Raw genomic sequence first — 17,686 nt, 5'->3', positions numbered from 1 at the left:
GGATATCCTGGGCGATGGCATTTTCCCACACTATCTACAAACAGATTGAACTATGCATAGATTTTTTTTTTAATATAAAAACCTTGTTTTGGTCATTTGTTAACGATCGACCTTACACGAAACTTTGTTCCAGAGCAATTCAGTTTCATTCCACTGATTTTCATGTTGTTTCTTGGCACGATACTGTTACCTTGATTGTGAATTTATTTGTGACTCATTCTTATGAAAACGAGAGTTAATGCCATTAATTATTTATAGCTACACTAAACTACTATTCCAAAAAACTTCAATTCCGACCTGTTCTAATTTTAAAAATATGAAAATAATACTATGAATTAAACGGTTAAATTTACATTTCTGGAATGAAACTTTGGTTAATGTTACCTTAGGTAGCCAAGATGGCGACTCGTCTCTAATTCCGGCAAGGAAACAGCGGGACACATGTTCTAACCTAACCTAACCTAACCTATTCTAATAAATTACCATAATTATTAGCAACCAAATTATTGGTATCCGCCATCTTGGCTACCTAAGGTAACATTAAGCACTATTTTAATAAAATATTTCAAATCCAATTCTAAAAACACTCTTAAATAAAACTTCTATTTGATTTGCTTGAAATGCATCATTAATAATTAATATGAATATTTTTTAAACATAATTTTTCATTATACGAAATAGGAATCTTCTATAATTTATTTTTAACAGGTAAATTTATTTATAAATTATTATTTTTATTCATTCCATGATTTAAGTATTATTGTATATTGTTGGAAAAAAACATGGAAAGTCTTTCAGCTTCATGCATGACTTAGCTGATGGTCATAAACCTATTAACAATAATAATAAAAGCAACATCTGATATATTTTTGTGTTATAATGAATTTTAAAGACAGAAAATCAAACTTGGGTAGCTTAATCTGATAATTATAATTACGATAATTATACTTACTAGTACATAAAGTAACAATAGTAATTAATTGTGTAAATTAATAATAAATACATGGTACTGTACATATAAAAAGTCATTTTGTGACTTCTGTATAGTAATAATCATTATTAAGTAATTTAAAATAAATCATGTCTGTAGTGTTGTGTAAAATTAGTCGTGTTGTGAATATTAATAAGTTTCATATTAGACTACTTTTTATTATTAAATCAATTTGGATTTATTTTAATGGTTTATCCATCACTTGGTAAATGCTAATTATCAGACAGCTTTTCACAGAGATAAAGATTTTAGACTTTTTAATACATTGCTGGGAGTTATTACTCGTGTGATACTGGATTTTAAGAATTACCATATTGTGCTGCGAGTGCTACTATTACTATAAAATATTTATCATCATATCATATTGTAAATATAAAGATATGGAAAAGGAAACTACAAGAATAATTGTCAAACAATTATCAAATATTGCATTGTAAATAATTCATAATTTTGTTGAATTATAGAGTAAATAATCAACAATACACAGACTGTTCAAAGTCTGTGTATTGTTGATCCATTCAATCACCATTCAAATGATTGATTTGTATCATAGATATAAAGTCATATACCATGCAAATCTGTGTATTAAAATCTATATTAAGCACGTGGCCAAATTATCTAAACATATTTAAATATAACCAGATATAATAAAACTACTGTATCATGCATATCCTTAACGATCTAGATTGCAATTAATTGGCTTTTGCTTTGTTTCGTTTATTTCATAAAGAAAGCTCTGACGAATATTGATGAAATGAAGAATAACTTCATTACAATATTTATAAACCCACAAATTAATTTTTACGTAAAGTTAACCGTGTATTACACAGATGGCATATTTCACCGCAAACTTAAAATCTATTGAAGATATTACTTCACTTTTTCTGCCCTATTGTGGTTTTCCCAATTGAAATAAAAATACAATTTTTATAGAATGACAAACGAGTGTCAATGACGTCATGCAGACCAGTGTGGTTCTGGGTACAATGTTTAGGAATTGCACTATGTCATTCACCTATAAAAATCTCTTCCCGGAAGGGGATGTAATCACAGGAAGTAGAAGTTAGTCTGGCATCACGAACTCTTCTCAACTACCGATTTAGGTAATGCGAAAAATTTTGTCATTGGTCTAAACGATAGTCACGTGTCAGGACCAACTGATGTCCACTGCCAGAAATTAATGAAGATCTCACTTTTGGGTTAAAACTTTCAACAAGTGGATGAGGAGTACGGGAACGGAATGCTACCTTCTTTCTAGCCGGTGGTGTGTCACAAAATGATAATCTGCAGAACCATGGTACCTCTGGTATCTTTTCTTGCTGCTCTTCGAATTCTGACAGAAGGTATGTTAAATAAATTTTAATGTCTTCTTTTTATTTATTTTATTTAAAGATTAATCCACCAAAATACATTAATTTTAAACGCGAAATGAAAAAATAGTGAAAACCTGCCATTATTATGTACTATACTTAATCGTACATTATAACTACTTTACATTATCTGCTTCCAGTTGGTTGTTTTAAAGAATTTAAATAGGGTTTATGATAAATTTTATTAAAATGTTAATTTAATAAAATTACAATACTTCAGCAACTTTTTCAAGTTTCAATTCATTTTCGTTGGGTTTTGCCATAAATGAACGACGAGCAACATATACTACAGTTTTACAATTATAATATTAGGAAATTTTGAACGTATGTATCCTTTTAAAACCTTATATTTGAATGCCAAATTCTGTGAATTAAACAGCAAATTTCAAAACAAATCTTTTTAATAAAACAAATATAAAATAATACTGTGTTTTTCAATCCGGCTTTCACCACACCCGAAGTTATATGGATGTCGCACGATTCGTCATACCTAATAATTTATTTAAGGTTTAACATACAGTAAATTATAAAAAAATTAATGAAGTTTATTTATTTAACGTTTAAAATAAATTATTTGATATCAGGTACCATAAGTCATGGCGGTGAGAAGGTAGTTAGAATGTCGGTTTCAAAAACATGTGTGAACATTTTAATAATAATTTATTGTTTATTAAGTAATTAATATACAGTTTAATCAATATTAAATAAAATAATTATTAATTTAACAACTAAAATATATTTTAAGTATTTTATTATAGCTAATGAAGAAATGATATACAGTATATCTTTTAAATTTGTAAACTTTATTAAACGTCGATAGTTTTTCTAGAATTATAGCCTCCATTTTCTTTTTAGTCAAGAAAAAAAATGACTTTATAACATAAATGTACTTTTGCAAACAAAATTCTTTTCATTTTAAGATTAAAAATAGAACTGCAGTTTATTTAAGCAAAGACAATGGAGATATATGCCCTCCCTTAAATACAATCTCCTTCTTAACCTTAGCCTTTCAGAACAATCTTAAAAAAGAAACTCATTCTAACATGATTTTCGCTATGTCTGAGAGAGAAAATGAAAGTATTTTATAAATTTATCTATTTTTGAAACCGTGTTTTGCTGTGTATGGAGTATTAAACACAAGACTGTGTTATTTATTAAACACTTGGCTTTTTCCACCTTAAATAAAGGTGGAAAAAGACAAGTGTTTAATAAATAACACAGTCTTGTGTTTAATACTCCATATTTTATAAATGTTTTACAATGTTTTTAGTTAAATTTTATTATATAAATTTTGAATTCATCTATACTGTAACAGCAGCAATAAAAATTTACATTAAAAAATAAAACTTTACTCGTTAAGCTTATAAATCAAATAAATTCATAATGTCAAAATTGCCGTAAATGAAATAATCAAAGTTAAATTTTGATTAATAATCTCTTTAACATGATAAACATACTTAATTAATATTTATACAAAATTCAAAATGTGTATTAATTATTGATTTTTAATATTATTTTCAACTAAATTAAAATTATAAACAGTCACGTTGAGTCGTGATACACAATTCGCTTTCTTGTGCTCTCTCTCATTCATCTTAAATATTCATGAGCAAATTTTTGATCACGAGTATTTAAGAAATTTTTACATCGATAAGGCCATGTTTATCGTATGTATTAACGTAAATATTCACTGTTGCTGAATAAAAAAAAGTAACGTAAATACACTACACCCTCGATGTTCGTGGACGTCAATGTTCGGTAATTCGATCATTCGTGATCGGAAATTTATGCACCAAAATTTCGACTTTCGTGAAAGGTTTTGACCTTTCGGGAAATGGGAGATTATGGAACACTGCAAACTGGATGTTCGAATAGGCGCAATGCTAGATCACTGCACTCACTCATTCGTATGGTGTCTGTCATAAGTTATGTTTATCTTATTACAGTATTATTATTATTATTTTTGGCTTAAATAAAATGACTTTGCGTCACTATAAACCATATATTTATTTAATAAAACTATTCATTTTTCTGAAAATTTTTTAACCCCTTCGATTTTATGAATGTACTCTAAGCTTCAGTTGTCTGTTCGATGTTAAGCTGAGAGTTACACTTACGTAGAGTAATACGCACAGCGATCGTGATAATCAGAAAACTTACAAAAATATTATATAACTTATGTGTAAGTAGTATGCACCAAGTTTGTAAAGAGAAACTATATAAGTATATGGGGGCCGCAATATGAGTCTAGAAGAGTCGCATGCGGCTAGCGAGTGAAACGAAACATTTAACATTAAAAATAGAACTGACAGTTCGAGAATTCAATGTTCGTGAAAGGTTACTCAATCCCAATTATTCACAAACATGGAGATAAGGTATTCATAAAAGGGTATTCGGGGAAGAGCAAGAAGCGTGTGCATCTCTATAATTAAAAATCTAAAAAATTAAACAGATAAAATATAAAAAAAAATATATATATAAATACTTTTCCTTCTCTGAAATATATTTTATATGTATATTTATGTAAATAATTTTTTAAAGTTGTATTTATAAAATAAAATCCATTCCTGGTGTCATCTCTAACGACGATATCTGTACAACTTATATCATTGCATATTCGCATTGTCTTTCAGTACTATAATATTGATGATTATTATGAATACCTTTGTATTATAATACTAGTTCATATTAGATTCTGCATTTTATTATTAACAGTTTTAATTTGGAGATTTTTAACTCTTTAAAAGGGGCGAAACAACTTCCGTATTCAGTACGTTCGGTGTCTATTGTTGTCTATTCTCGGAAATCTAAAAATTTGAAAATTTCAGAGATATTGTCTAGTATAACCATGCTATAAAACTGCATATCAAATAGGGATTTGTGTTAGTAAAATGCTCTAACCTTCTCAAAATTAAAATAGTAAGTCCCATTATATTTGTAATAGGCAAGACGTAATTATCTTTATTTAAATTTGTGCTATTTTTTAATTATTAAAATCAATTCGATTCGATTATGTGTGCATATTTACTGTTACTTTTTATATTTAATTAACCACAGCATTAAAAATCATTAAGGTATAGTAAAATTTGGAATTAGTAATTACACAAACATCACGGATTTATCATTAAATTGGTATAATTCTGTTTAATTAATGAGACATTACAAATCGATTGATCGGTGTAACTTCACTTGGAATGATATCAATTGATAGAAGTATTTAGCATTTCCGATAAATCGATTTAAATTGTTGGTAAATGAATAAAATATCTTATTAACAATAAAGTTAGTAACTTCGATTTCAAAATTTATCATTAAATTGCAAGTATCGTTTATAATTTATTGCTCATTTTAATAAAACACTGTAAATCAATGGAATGGCAATTCTGAATGGGGAATCAACCAAGCTATTTCTAAAGGTAAATAACATTGATGAAAATTTGTATTCACGATATAGAATACACAAATGGAGGAAACAAACATTTCCTATTTTTCTTCATTTACTAGCAACCAATCGATTCTCACTGTTTGAAAAGAAGAAACCATCCAACCAATACACGGTTCGTTGGCCCGAATGACGGAGTTCCGCAACAATACTATCAAGCAGCAAATTAACAGTTCTGCTTCATTGAAAGAATGTATACTTTTCACATAATGAAGAATATCCATTTCTGAAGTTCACTTAATACACGAATATAGGCTAATATCAACACAGAACTTAATACATTCGCAATTATAGCCTACATAATTTTATCTGTTTGTTATAAATATGCGATCTACAAATCCCTTTAAAATTCTATAATACATTTTTATAATGATTATACAATAATTTCATTAATAAATCATTTTTATTTGCTTGATTAAGTTTTACTTTTAATGCCAATTATTATTTTAAGATTTTTCAAATAGGATATTCGCAGTTAATAATAAATAAATTTTTATTGTTTAACTAATTGTTAAATTTATTATTTTTTCATTATGAACCAATATTAATTAAAGCAGCACTATCTTCTCGATAAATCTATGTTTACATAATATAGTCGGTTTGATTTAACACTGACATCATGATCTGATTTTAAAGAAACTTTAATGGGATTATAAATAATATAATAATATAGGTCTACATTACGAAATAAATGAACCGTGATATGGCATAATAACAATAATAATACTACAGTATGAAAGGTCTATTATGAAAGACCTATTATTATTCAAAATTATTCTTTCAATGAAATAGGGCCTTTTTGAAATTTATTCAGGAATTTTTTCTTTTTTTGTAACCAGAACAACCTTCTCAATTGAAAACGTTCAAACTAGAATAAGTATTTAAATCTACTGATATACAAATATATATATATATATTTCTATATATCTATCTATATATGTAAATCAGGCAATACTATTTAAGATTACTGGTAAAAATTCTTTTCATAAAATATATATTATTAAATAGTATATCTATAGTATTTTCTTAAAAACAGCCGAAATACTTATTTGGTTAAGGTAACCCTTGGTGCCAAGATGGCGGCTCGTCTCTGATTCCAGCAAGGAAACAGTGGCACTCGCGTTCTAACCTAACCTACTCTAATAATTTGGTTGCTAATAATTATGGTAATTTATTAGAATAGGTTAGGTTAGAACGTGCGTCCCACTGTTTCCTTGCTGGAATCAGAGACGAGCCGCCATCTTGACACCAAGGGTAACATTAACCGATAAATGTTACAACTAGTACGAATATTTTAAAACAAATATTATTATTATTAAGACTGTTCACGGGCCGCGCACACGAAAGGGGTTTGGAGATATAATCCCTCTCATTTAGGAAGAATTGGAATGCAGTATGTTAATAAAACTTATATTACAATTTTAACTTATACAGTATTTATTTAGTACCCGTTCACTTTTTAGTGTACTGTATAGTGTTACTTTATATATCTGTATTATAAAAATTAATAAACCATGTTATGAAAATTAATGTTTTTTTAAAACCCATTCTTCTAAAAATTCTGCTGACGGGCGCAATTATTATGTTTATTAATTCGATCGCGTAAATTATGAATTAAAGAAGGATGAAACGTATTCGTAATGAGTCACAAATGATCCATTTATGACCAGGGACTTGGGACATGTATCCTCCCTTTGTCGTCGGATTGCCCTTTTCTAAATCTCCAAGAAAGCTCTAAGGCTTTCATTTTATTTTTAAATTAGTTATTCATTTTTATCAGAGAAAACTTTTTATATATCTGCCTGTAATTATATAATATTTATAATCCTACTATAAAGAAATAAATAATAAGAATGCTATTGTTTGTTATTAGGCTTTTTGCCGTTGAAGTGGAAAAGAAGTTAGAAAAGAATCTATTAATTTTACTGTAGTTATTCAAACTTCTTATTGAATTTCGCTTATAATATAACTAGTACAAAAATGAAAAAGTCCAGCAACGAGTTGCTCAACTTTCCCGGCAACATTTAATAAAAAATCGTAATAGCAGAGTCTGTAGAATGATATACTGGTCTACCAGCTAAGTTCTCAAGTAGAGTTAATGTGTCAGGTTGCCGACAGCTGGCGGTCGAGTCGCTTTGCGGCGAGAAGTTGGTTTATCCATTCGGTTAGTAAACAGTTTGTCGTTTCACGCATTTTTATAATTTTTTCCTACAAGAAAAAGAAACAACGGCATGCCGAATAAGTGTTTTATGACTGGGTGCAAGTCTGGCTACTAAAAATCTGGTGAGAAGTGGCATTTTTTTACATCATTTCCGAACCAGTTGAATAAATGAAAACGTATAATTCCTCGAAAAGACATAAGAAATCGCGAATATGTGACTTGCATTTTGATGAAAGAATTCTAATTAAGAATTGTGTACACATAATTAAGATTTCCTGTGGAAAATGGCAACTATCACAGGATGCTTATCCTTCGAATTTTTTCAATTGCCCGTTATATTTGTCAGTTAAAGTTCTAGAACATTTAAAATCGCTTACAGAATACTACCATATCAACTATTATTATCAATCACTTTTCAGATTGGATAAATTAAATTTAAAATAAAAATTTTTAATATAATATCTCAATTTTTAATATTTTAAAATTTTTATTTACAGTTTTAAATTGAGCTAATTTTTTAAATGTCTCAATTTAAATCACAATTTAAATGTTATTCACAATATTAATTGTAGATAACGTTTACCACAGCTTCTTTGTCACTGAATCTTGCAATAATTCACATAATATTAATTAAAAAGATGTGGGCTTAAAGTTAAACCTTGATACACTCCAAAATTCAATCTAAATTCCCTTTTCGTAACACTTTAACCAATCCCAACGCTTGTCTTACACATCCATAATTAAATTTATTTTACTCTCATAAATCCCTTTTCTTCCTGACTCAGAAAGAATGCACAGAAGGAATCCCATATTAATAATGCATAGATAGTAATAAAAAAAAAATTATAGTTAGCCCTATCTTTTCTTACCCATAATGAAAACTCCCAAAAATATTTTAAAATGAATCCAAACTGTGAGCAACAAACCGTCGAATCAATTTAAAAATTTAAAATCATAAAGGTGATAATTATAAATATTAAAATTACAGAAAATTATAAATATTAGCGACATTTATGAATAAATAATGATCGAATTATAATAGTATTTACAAATAGTCTTTTAAAAAAACAAAAGAAATATCGGGGTTTAAAAGGAAAAAAATCTTATCTTTAAAAAGCTGACTCTGTTTGTGCTCGAGCTAAATTTACGCCGCAAAACGAATACAGCGCTCGAAGTGGTAGAAATATTTATTACTCCGCTTTCGTAGCATTAGAACTATTAGCAGTATGAGTTAAACCAGTACACCTATCGACTCTGGTAACAGATGGCGCCATAAAACATCTGTTAAGATTTTTTATTAAAAAGCATTTTATATAATTAATTACTATATAAATGGCAAAATGCTTAATTTTGATGATAAGGACGTGTTTTATATTTTAAAAAAATATTGTAAATGCTAACGAGTAAAATCGTCATTAAATACTCGAGATACGACACACGACCCCCCTTATCTCCCCATCCCTTGATCTTTAATCTCCAAAATTTAATAGTGTAAATCCCATAATACACAAACCTCCCTGCAAAATTTCAGAAATTTTCGACAAAAGACACAGGAGTTATTAATCTTCAAAGTGGGTGAACAAAATCGTTCCCCCAAACACACACACTAATATCCATACATATAGAAAAACAAAACCCGAATTCCTCTTTTAAAATGATAAATTTTATTTATAACTATACATAATTGTGTACTGAAAAAAATATTTTTGTATTTCAGCTCAGAGTTGCAACAATGGAGTTGGCAAACTTGTCTATGAAAAAATATCAGATTATAAACTTACCGAAACTGGGGGTTTTGGGGGGAATCACCGCAGAACCGAAGTTGTAAGTGTAAAATTATCTAATAATATAAATTTAAATTATTATAGAGTAATAAATAATTTTTACCAGATCTCGAGGATGGATCAACCAGTTAAAGTTTTAGAAGAATGTGTTCGTAGATGTCAAGAAGACAGAACTACTTCCATCCAGAGATGTCTTTGTTTCGATTTTCAACCGGGTAGGAAAAGATCTTATCCGGATATGATGGATAATTCTGCGGTGCCTAATACAGTCGGAGATTACGAAGAATCCACGTGTTATATGTACCAAGTGCCTTCGGACAATGGGACACTGGTGCCACAAGTTAACAGTTATCATATGAATGAAGTATGCCTAACATGTACGTTCGATTTCTCGTTGTAACTTATTCATAATTATTGATAATTAATTAATATAAAACCTTTCGCATCATTTAAATGAATATTTGGTTAATGTTACCTATAATTCCAAGATGGCGGCTCGTCTCTGATTCCAGCAAATAGAAGAAGGGAAACAGTGGGGACGCACGTTCTAACCTAACCTAACCTATTTTAATAAATTACCATAATTATTAACAACAAAATTATTAGAATGGGTTAGGTTAAGTTAGGTTAGAACGTGCGTCCCCACTGTTTCCTTGCTAGAATCAGACGAGCCGCCATCTTGGAACCATAGGTAACATTAAACGAATATTTTTTTTAAATTTAATTTGTTAACAAGATAATTCACATTTCGGATTTATTAAAACAAATAATGATTTTCTTTTTTATTGTGCGTTTATCATAAATCATATAATTTAGAAATAATTTAATTTAATTTAATCTATTGTTTTTCAAAGCAAACAAAGTCAGCACGGAATGTCGAAATCGTTTATATATCTTTAAAAGGATTCCCGGCTACAGGTTTAAATGTGATAAACCTAAAGAGATCTTTGCTGCAAATCGTATGGAATGCGAAGATAAATGTCTTAATGAATACGAATTTGTTTGTCGTTCGGCAACATACGATCGAGCAGCTCAAAGATGCCGAATTTGTAAAGAGACCAGGAGTATGAGCCCCATCGATTTTACGGTGGATTCTTTTTCCGATTATTTGGAAAATATGTGTCTTTCCAGTGAGTACTTCTTACTGCATTTATTCTTATTGGCATAAAAAGAAAGGAATGATTATAGATTAAAGTATTAAAAACTCGCTGAAAATCTACACGAATAAGATTGAGTTGGATTCAACACCAGAATAATCATACAAAATTGATTAACACTCATTCGTAACTTATTTTCAGGTAATCAACGATGTACTGCCTTAGCATACGTTTTGGAAGCGGGTAGAGAGTTAGATGGAGCTTTCGAAAGAGAACGAATTAACGTTGTAGATTTCGAAGAATGCTCCAAATATTGTATTCGATATATAGATGAACGAGGAATGATGTGCGAATTGTTTTTTTATGATGAATCCACGCGTACCTGCGTCATATATGATGAAGATAATTACGATTCGACTGACGGAGAAAGACAACGACCTCTGAAACCTAGCAAAGGAGATCTTTATCGTGTTATTTGTGGAACTTCAGATCGTGGTAGGAGATGTTTTGATTAAATCCTTTATTAGTTTACGTTTTATTTGTTTTGTTTCGTATGAAAATAATTTGAAGCAAATGTTTCATTTAGATTCTAACAACTATTAAATAATGAGGACTTGTCTTGAGTCGATTGGGAACCCCACACTAGAGGTGTAATTGCCTCTTCTAAATATTAACTAATAAGAATCTTTGTTAATAAACTCCGTGATAATTAATATAAGTAAAATCTCGAATATACTAACTGGTCAAAATAATTAGTGGATAATGCAGTATTAGAAGTATTTCGTAGAACAAATGAGATCTAAAATCGTTGACAGACAGTTCAGTAAGATGCAAGTTATAAAAAAATGGACAATGCAATAGATATGCAAATTACTTCTAGTGACAAATTTTATGCTTTTGTTAGTAGAAATAATTTCCCCTCCCTCTGACGAAATCTGGGCTGCAGTTACTACGCTTGCTCATTCATCCGCATTGCAGTATGCAGATTGAAATTCTGTTGTCTCCTAGAATGATACCTTCTTAATATTATTTACTGGAACTCACAACTCGGCAGGTGATGGTTCAAGTCATGAAAATATAATAAAGTATCGTATTCAAGTGCTGAAATTCTTTTCTAGAAACTCGAAGAGGATGCAAAAGTCAGGAGTTTTTTTTTTTTTTTTTTTTTTTTTTTTTGCTCTGTTCACCTTTGGGTACTAAATCTATTATTAAACAAGTCTAAAATTATATTATTTTTTAAGATTAATATAAAGAAAACAAGTAAGATTTACGATGTGAACGTCTTGTGGCTCGACATTCATCTCTAGTGAGGTGATACAAATGTCAATGAGGAGTGCCTCACTGATAGCATAGCGCATAAGATTCTTCGTTTTTCGAGACTTAATCTCATAGATATATTAAAGCAGTTAGGCGGCATAGATAAATGGGTAGCGGTTAATATCTGATTATCCTCTAACTTTGCTGACCAGTAGGCCTATGTATGTGATATATTTTTTACAAAATAATTGAAATGTCTGAAATATCTATATTAAAAAAATTTGTTTAATTTAACATCGGTTGAATTGATTGCTTTTTTAGTTTTTGGAACTTTTCTTAAATTTAACAATAAGAAATAGAAATAACTACGTAATTGATTATATACACTAAAACATGTATTAAGTATATAATAGTGTATATAACTGATGATACGAACATATTGTTGATTCGATGTAACTTATTTATTCTTTAAGTTTTATTGAATAATTCAAATTGTAGAAATTTATTTACATAATAGTTATGTTAAATTAATTCGGCACTAATATAAAGCAGAATGTAAAAATTTGTTTAACCTTTTTGGTTAATGTTACCTTAGGTGCCAAGTTGGCGGCTAGTCGCTGATTCCAGCAAGAAAACAGTGGAACGCACGTTCTAACTTAACCTAACCTATTCTAATAAATTACCATAATTATTAGCAACCAAATTATTAGGTTAGGTTAGAACGTGCGTCCCACTGTTTCCTTGCTGGAATCAGAGACGAGCCGCCATCTTGGCACCTAAGGTAAGATTAACCAACTTTTTCATTCGTCAATATATGGATCACAATTCTAAATAACCAATCATACTCAGATGCCTTGTTCAACAATACAACTTTCGAATGCCATCGACGCAAGAGACTTGATGGTTCCCATCAAATGGATGTCAAAACATACTCCTTTCAGGAATGTTTAGACGAGTGCATGAGAAGATACAACAAAGAATGTCGATCGGTAGAATATAGCTCCAGGTATCAATCGTGTCGTTACAGCAGCTATGACAGCTACGGAACTTCTCGACCTAATTTAATAGACGATGATCACTATGATTTCTACGAATTTAAGTGGTGTAAGTATGAAATGGTGGTGGTACTTAGTCAAAAACTGGTGGAAGAGGTGAAGGATGGCATGATTTGATTCTGGAATAATGTGTGCTCTTGCTTAGCTTTACAATTTTTCTCGTAGACATTTTATAAATATAAAATGAATGAGTAATTATAACGTTTAAAATAAATTATATTTATACAACTAATGAAAAGTAAGATCTTTAAAAACTCTTGTTTTTCATTTGCATTTATAATAAAGCACTGCACCGATTGGAATACTTATAAGTACATTTTCCATTGAAAAGACTATCACATTCTAGAACAATAAAGTTGTACAGCACTTATGGAGATATTCGTCTAACCTTAATATATGTAACAGCTAAGTAATATTGTTGATCGATTTTTTTTTATTTGCACTTTCTGCATTCGCAAAAGTATACAATATATTTTCCTTTGAATAGTACTTTGATAACTGTTAACGTGTTAGATATTAATGAATTTAAACTATCTCACGTTTTCTTCGATTGTATCTAACGAGATAAAAAAAAAAACGTCGAAATTTGCAAATTCACAAATATTACACACCGATATTAATAATTAAAATTGATCTCGTTATATTTTATAGCCTATATCTATTACTCTTAAGCAAAATGGTGTACAGAATGAATACATCAGTCAAAACTAATTGAATGAATCATATTGTAAACTTGAAAATTTTGTAATATAATAAAACAGAGCATTAAAAATGTTTGTTTAGCCAATTATATTTAGTATTTAATATTTGTGTTAACGTGCATAAAATGCATGTAGACGTTATAAATTTTCGCACGTTAACATTCATATTTTTCTTATATCTTCATTTTCTATCTTTAAAGGAAAGCGTACTATTTAGTGTACAGTACCTTTTGCAGTTAAGTGTAAATAAAATACTAAGTTTAAAAATAATAAAAATCTGTACTTTATTTTAAATTGAGCAAAGAAAAAATGTTTAAATATGCTAAATCTTGGAATGTCTTCTCAATGGCAATATAACTAATCAATTAATGAATTCTCTTCATATAAGAAAAATGATAAACTATTGTTAAATTACTTTTTAGACCGTGGAGGCGCAGGTTCTGGAGGTTCAGATGGTATAGGTTCTGGTGGAATTAATAAACAAAGCGGTTGGAATAGTGGTTATGATGTTAAAAGTGGTTGGATCGCAAGCGGTGGTGGAGGAGGAGGAGGAGGAGGAGGACCAGTAGCACAAGGTTGGAGTGGACACGGAGGAAGTGGTTGGTCAGATCATCACGGAGGTGGATGGAGCGGAGGAGGCCACGGAGGAGGTCACGGAGGATGGGGCAGTGGCAGTTCGTGGTCAAATAAACATAGTAGCGGATGGAGTGGAGGGGCATGGAACCCTGGTGGAGGTGGAAGTAGCGGTTGGGGTGGAGGTGGAGGTGGAGGTTGGAGTGGTGGTGGAGGCGGCGGCGGAGGCGGTGGTTGGGGAGGAAGTGGCTGGAGTGGGGGAGGAGGAGGCGGCGGTGGAGCTGGTGGTGGATGGTGGCCAGGAGGAAGTAGTTGGAATTCGAAAGGAGACTATTATCCTCCCCGTGTAGGGCCATATCCTCCACTTCCTCCCGGACCTCCAGAAATGTGCAAACCAGGAGGTCCAGGAACTTTTAAACGCGTTGGTTATGGAATGAGACTTCGCAGTTATTACATTAAAAGAGTCGTTAGAGCTGAAAAACTAGAAGACTGTGAAAGAGCGTGTGTTGAAGCACCTGATTTCCTTTGCAAGTCATTTAATTTCAGGTAAAAATAATAAAAATAAATTAAATGTATTTATTTCATTTTACTTAAATAATTTCTGTCATTCTTAGAACATTTTTCCCAGATAACTGTGAACTTAGTGATAAAGATACTAATAAACAACTTCAGCCAGGAAATCCGTCGTTTTTTGAACAAAACACTCAGTTTGATTATTTTGAAAGAGAAGGCGGTGCTCCAGGATTAGCACCGGGATGTTTGGATGGTAATCATTTTTCTAATTGAGTAAAAAAGATTTAAATGAAATTTTACTTCGCAAATGAATAATCCTGGCGAAAAATACGAATCGAAATACAGTAGATACAATATTTATTTTCAGTCGGGCAAACTTGCACTCCAGATGGAATGGAATTTACTTTAAGAACGACCGAAGGATTTTTTGGACGTATTTATACTTATGGTTTCTACGATTCGTGCTTTTTTGATGGAAATGGCGGAAAAGTAAATGTTTTAAGAATTAGTCGGGCAAATGGATTTCCAAGATGTGGAACTCAACAGGTAAATTTTCAAATATTTTTCATGTACAATTTAATATATCGTTTTCATAAATTAAAAAATAACTTAAAATAATGATTTATAAAATATAATTCTACAGTATGGTGACGTTATGACTAACATCGTAGTTGTGCAGTTCAATGATTATGTCCAAACAAGCCGCGATAAAAAATATAATCTTACGTGTTACTTTTCTGGTCCTGGTGAAGCCGTAGTCACTTCTAACTATTTAGATACAAGAACAGATGGGTGAATATATTGAATTCGTTAAAATTATGACATTATAAACTATTTTTATTTGAACATTTAATATTTCAGACGTTATCCAGCACAAATTGAGCACTTACCTGCACAAAATATTTTAACATCTAACGTTGTATTACGTATTTTATACCGTGGCACTCCGACAAATGTAATTGCTGTCGGTGATCTTTTGACTTTTAGACTGGAAGCTAGAGGTCATTGTAAGTAAATTATTATTGCTATTCGTGTTTACAATTTAACTCGATTCTTCCTTACATTAACAATATAAAAGTATTTAACAATTCGGTTAATGTAACCCTTGGTGCCAAGATGGCGACACGTCTCTGATTCCAGCAAGGAAACAGTGGGGCGCACGTTCTAACCTAACCTAACCTAACCTATTCTAATAAATTACCATAATTATTAGCAACCAAATTATTAGAATAGGTTAGGTTAGGTTAGAACGTGCGTCCCACTGTTTCGTTGCTGGAATCGGAGACGAGCCGCCATCTTGGCACCAAGGGTTACATTAACCAAAAATTCTAACTTAAATAAACAATTCAAATGAATCGGTGAACTAAATTACAATTTAATTTATTTTACAATAATTCCAGTTCATTACGATATTCATTCGGATATTTTTGCCATTAATGTTATTGCTAAAGATCCGTATTCGGGAAGAAAAGTCCACTTAATTGATTCGAGAGGGTATGTATCCAATTTTTATATTATGGTACGCATTAATTTTATCATTTTTTTATTATCTTAGTTTATCATATATTATTAAAGCATTAATTTTTGAATAAATAAAAAAAAAATTACGCCAAAAACTTTTCAAAATGTAACCTATTTTATATTCGTATTTTCAGAATTTTAATTTTATTTCTCGGTTATATTAATGATCTAACTATATTTGTATAAAAATTAGATGTCCAGTTGATTTATATGTTTTTCCCGAATTGCATCGTACACCGGATGGAGCTTTACAAGCCGAATTTTATGCTTTCAAAATACCAGATTCAAATTTGCTAGTATTCCAGGCAACTGTTAGGACTTGCAGAGGACCTTGTGAACCAGTAAATAAACATTAATAATTAAGTCAAAATTACAAATCAAAAACTGAAAAACAAAATTTAAAAAATTCAAATTTCAGATATTATGTAACGACCGAGCCAGACCGGGATCTTTCCCTTCTTGGGGACGAAAGAAAAGAGCTATCAATGCGACTTTAGTTGCCAAACCTACTCCATCCGATATTGAAAATAATTCAAGTAAACCTTCCGGTAACGAAAATTCTACGATGGAAGAAGCTGAGGAAGTACATGAATTATTACAAGTATATCTATCAAGATCTGATATACCTGCCGAAGTAGCTCAAAAAAGTGAGTCAATTTTTAATTTATTAATTTGTTTCAAATTATTAATAGATATTTGAATGTAATAAAAAATGTATAAACTTTTATTTTATTTTAGCAAGGAAATTGAATAATGTCTGTGTAGCACAGAACGGTTATTACGCAATGATGGCTGCAGTAGTAATATTATTAGGTTTGGCAATCACTGTTAGTATCCTGGCATTTATATTTTTCCGTAAAGCAAAATTGCTTGTAAGTATATTTTTAAAATCTTGAATTAAATTATTATTACGGAATTGTGGTTGAAGATTATCCTTGTTTTTATTTTAGGCAAAGGCTTCGGGTAATATCGGTTCTCTTCCAAATGGAAATTCAGCATATATATCTCAATTTCAATCACCTAAATTTGAAGATCCAAGTGAACCTATATATACTGATCCATCGCTATTTGAAAGATCGAGGAGTTTAAGAAGCTTGACTGTGACGGCGTTAGGAAAGGCCAAGGGAGATTTCGAATAAAAATAAATCAAACGAACTTATTACGATTAGTAATATATTTAATATACAAAATTAAATTAGGAATTATTTTACGGCCATGAAA

General features: G+C 30.3%; 1 protein-coding gene and 1 long non-coding RNA gene across 2 annotated transcripts; one reads left to right on the top strand and one right to left on the bottom strand.

Annotated features, from left to right (window-relative positions):
• Window positions 1–1,813: 1,813 nt before the first annotated feature.
• Window positions 1,814–15,968, bottom strand: LOC136984458 (uncharacterized). The gene is made up of 3 exons (XR_010882188.1): window positions 15,835–15,968; window positions 15,671–15,712; window positions 1,814–2,324 (listed from the first exon to the last, which is right to left on the bottom strand). It is a non-coding gene; the product is annotated as an uncharacterized lncRNA (long non-coding RNA).
• Window positions 2,210–17,607, top strand: LOC136984456 (uncharacterized). The gene is made up of 16 exons (XM_067281449.1): window positions 2,210–2,334; window positions 9,682–9,788; window positions 9,855–10,125; window positions 10,603–10,878; window positions 11,047–11,340; window positions 12,952–13,206; window positions 14,281–14,977; window positions 15,046–15,197; window positions 15,312–15,490; window positions 15,588–15,736; window positions 15,806–15,951; window positions 16,345–16,438; window positions 16,659–16,806; window positions 16,884–17,112; window positions 17,204–17,337; window positions 17,416–17,607. Exons 1-16 carry the CDS (start codon window positions 2,268–2,270, stop codon window positions 17,602–17,604), a joined length of 3,387 nt encoding a protein of 1,128 aa, XP_067137550.1. The 5' UTR covers window positions 2,210–2,267; the 3' UTR covers window positions 17,605–17,607.
• The last annotated feature ends 79 nt before the right edge of the window (window positions 17,608–17,686 follow it).

This window comes from Centruroides vittatus, unplaced genomic scaffold (assembly GCF_030686945.1).
Source record: "Centruroides vittatus isolate TY-2023 unplaced genomic scaffold, ASM3068694v2 contig_920, whole genome shotgun sequence".
NCBI lineage: Eukaryota > Metazoa > Arthropoda > Arachnida > Scorpiones > Buthidae > Centruroides > Centruroides vittatus.
This window is presented reverse-complemented; position numbering and strand designations above follow the sequence as displayed.

Excerpts from the sequence above, each read along its gene's own strand:
- LOC136984456 (XM_067281449.1), top strand. The coding sequence starts at position 2,268 with ATGATAATCTGCAGAACCATGGTACCTCTGGTATCTTTTCTTGCTGCT. Across the intron at positions 9,789-9,854 it reads ATCACCGCAGAACCGAAGTT|ATCTCGAGGATGGATCAACC; the intron begins GTAAGTGTAAAA and ends AATTTTTACCAG. Across the intron at positions 15,737-15,805 it reads TTAGATACAAGAACAGATGG|ACGTTATCCAGCACAAATTG; the intron begins GTGAATATATTG and ends TTAATATTTCAG.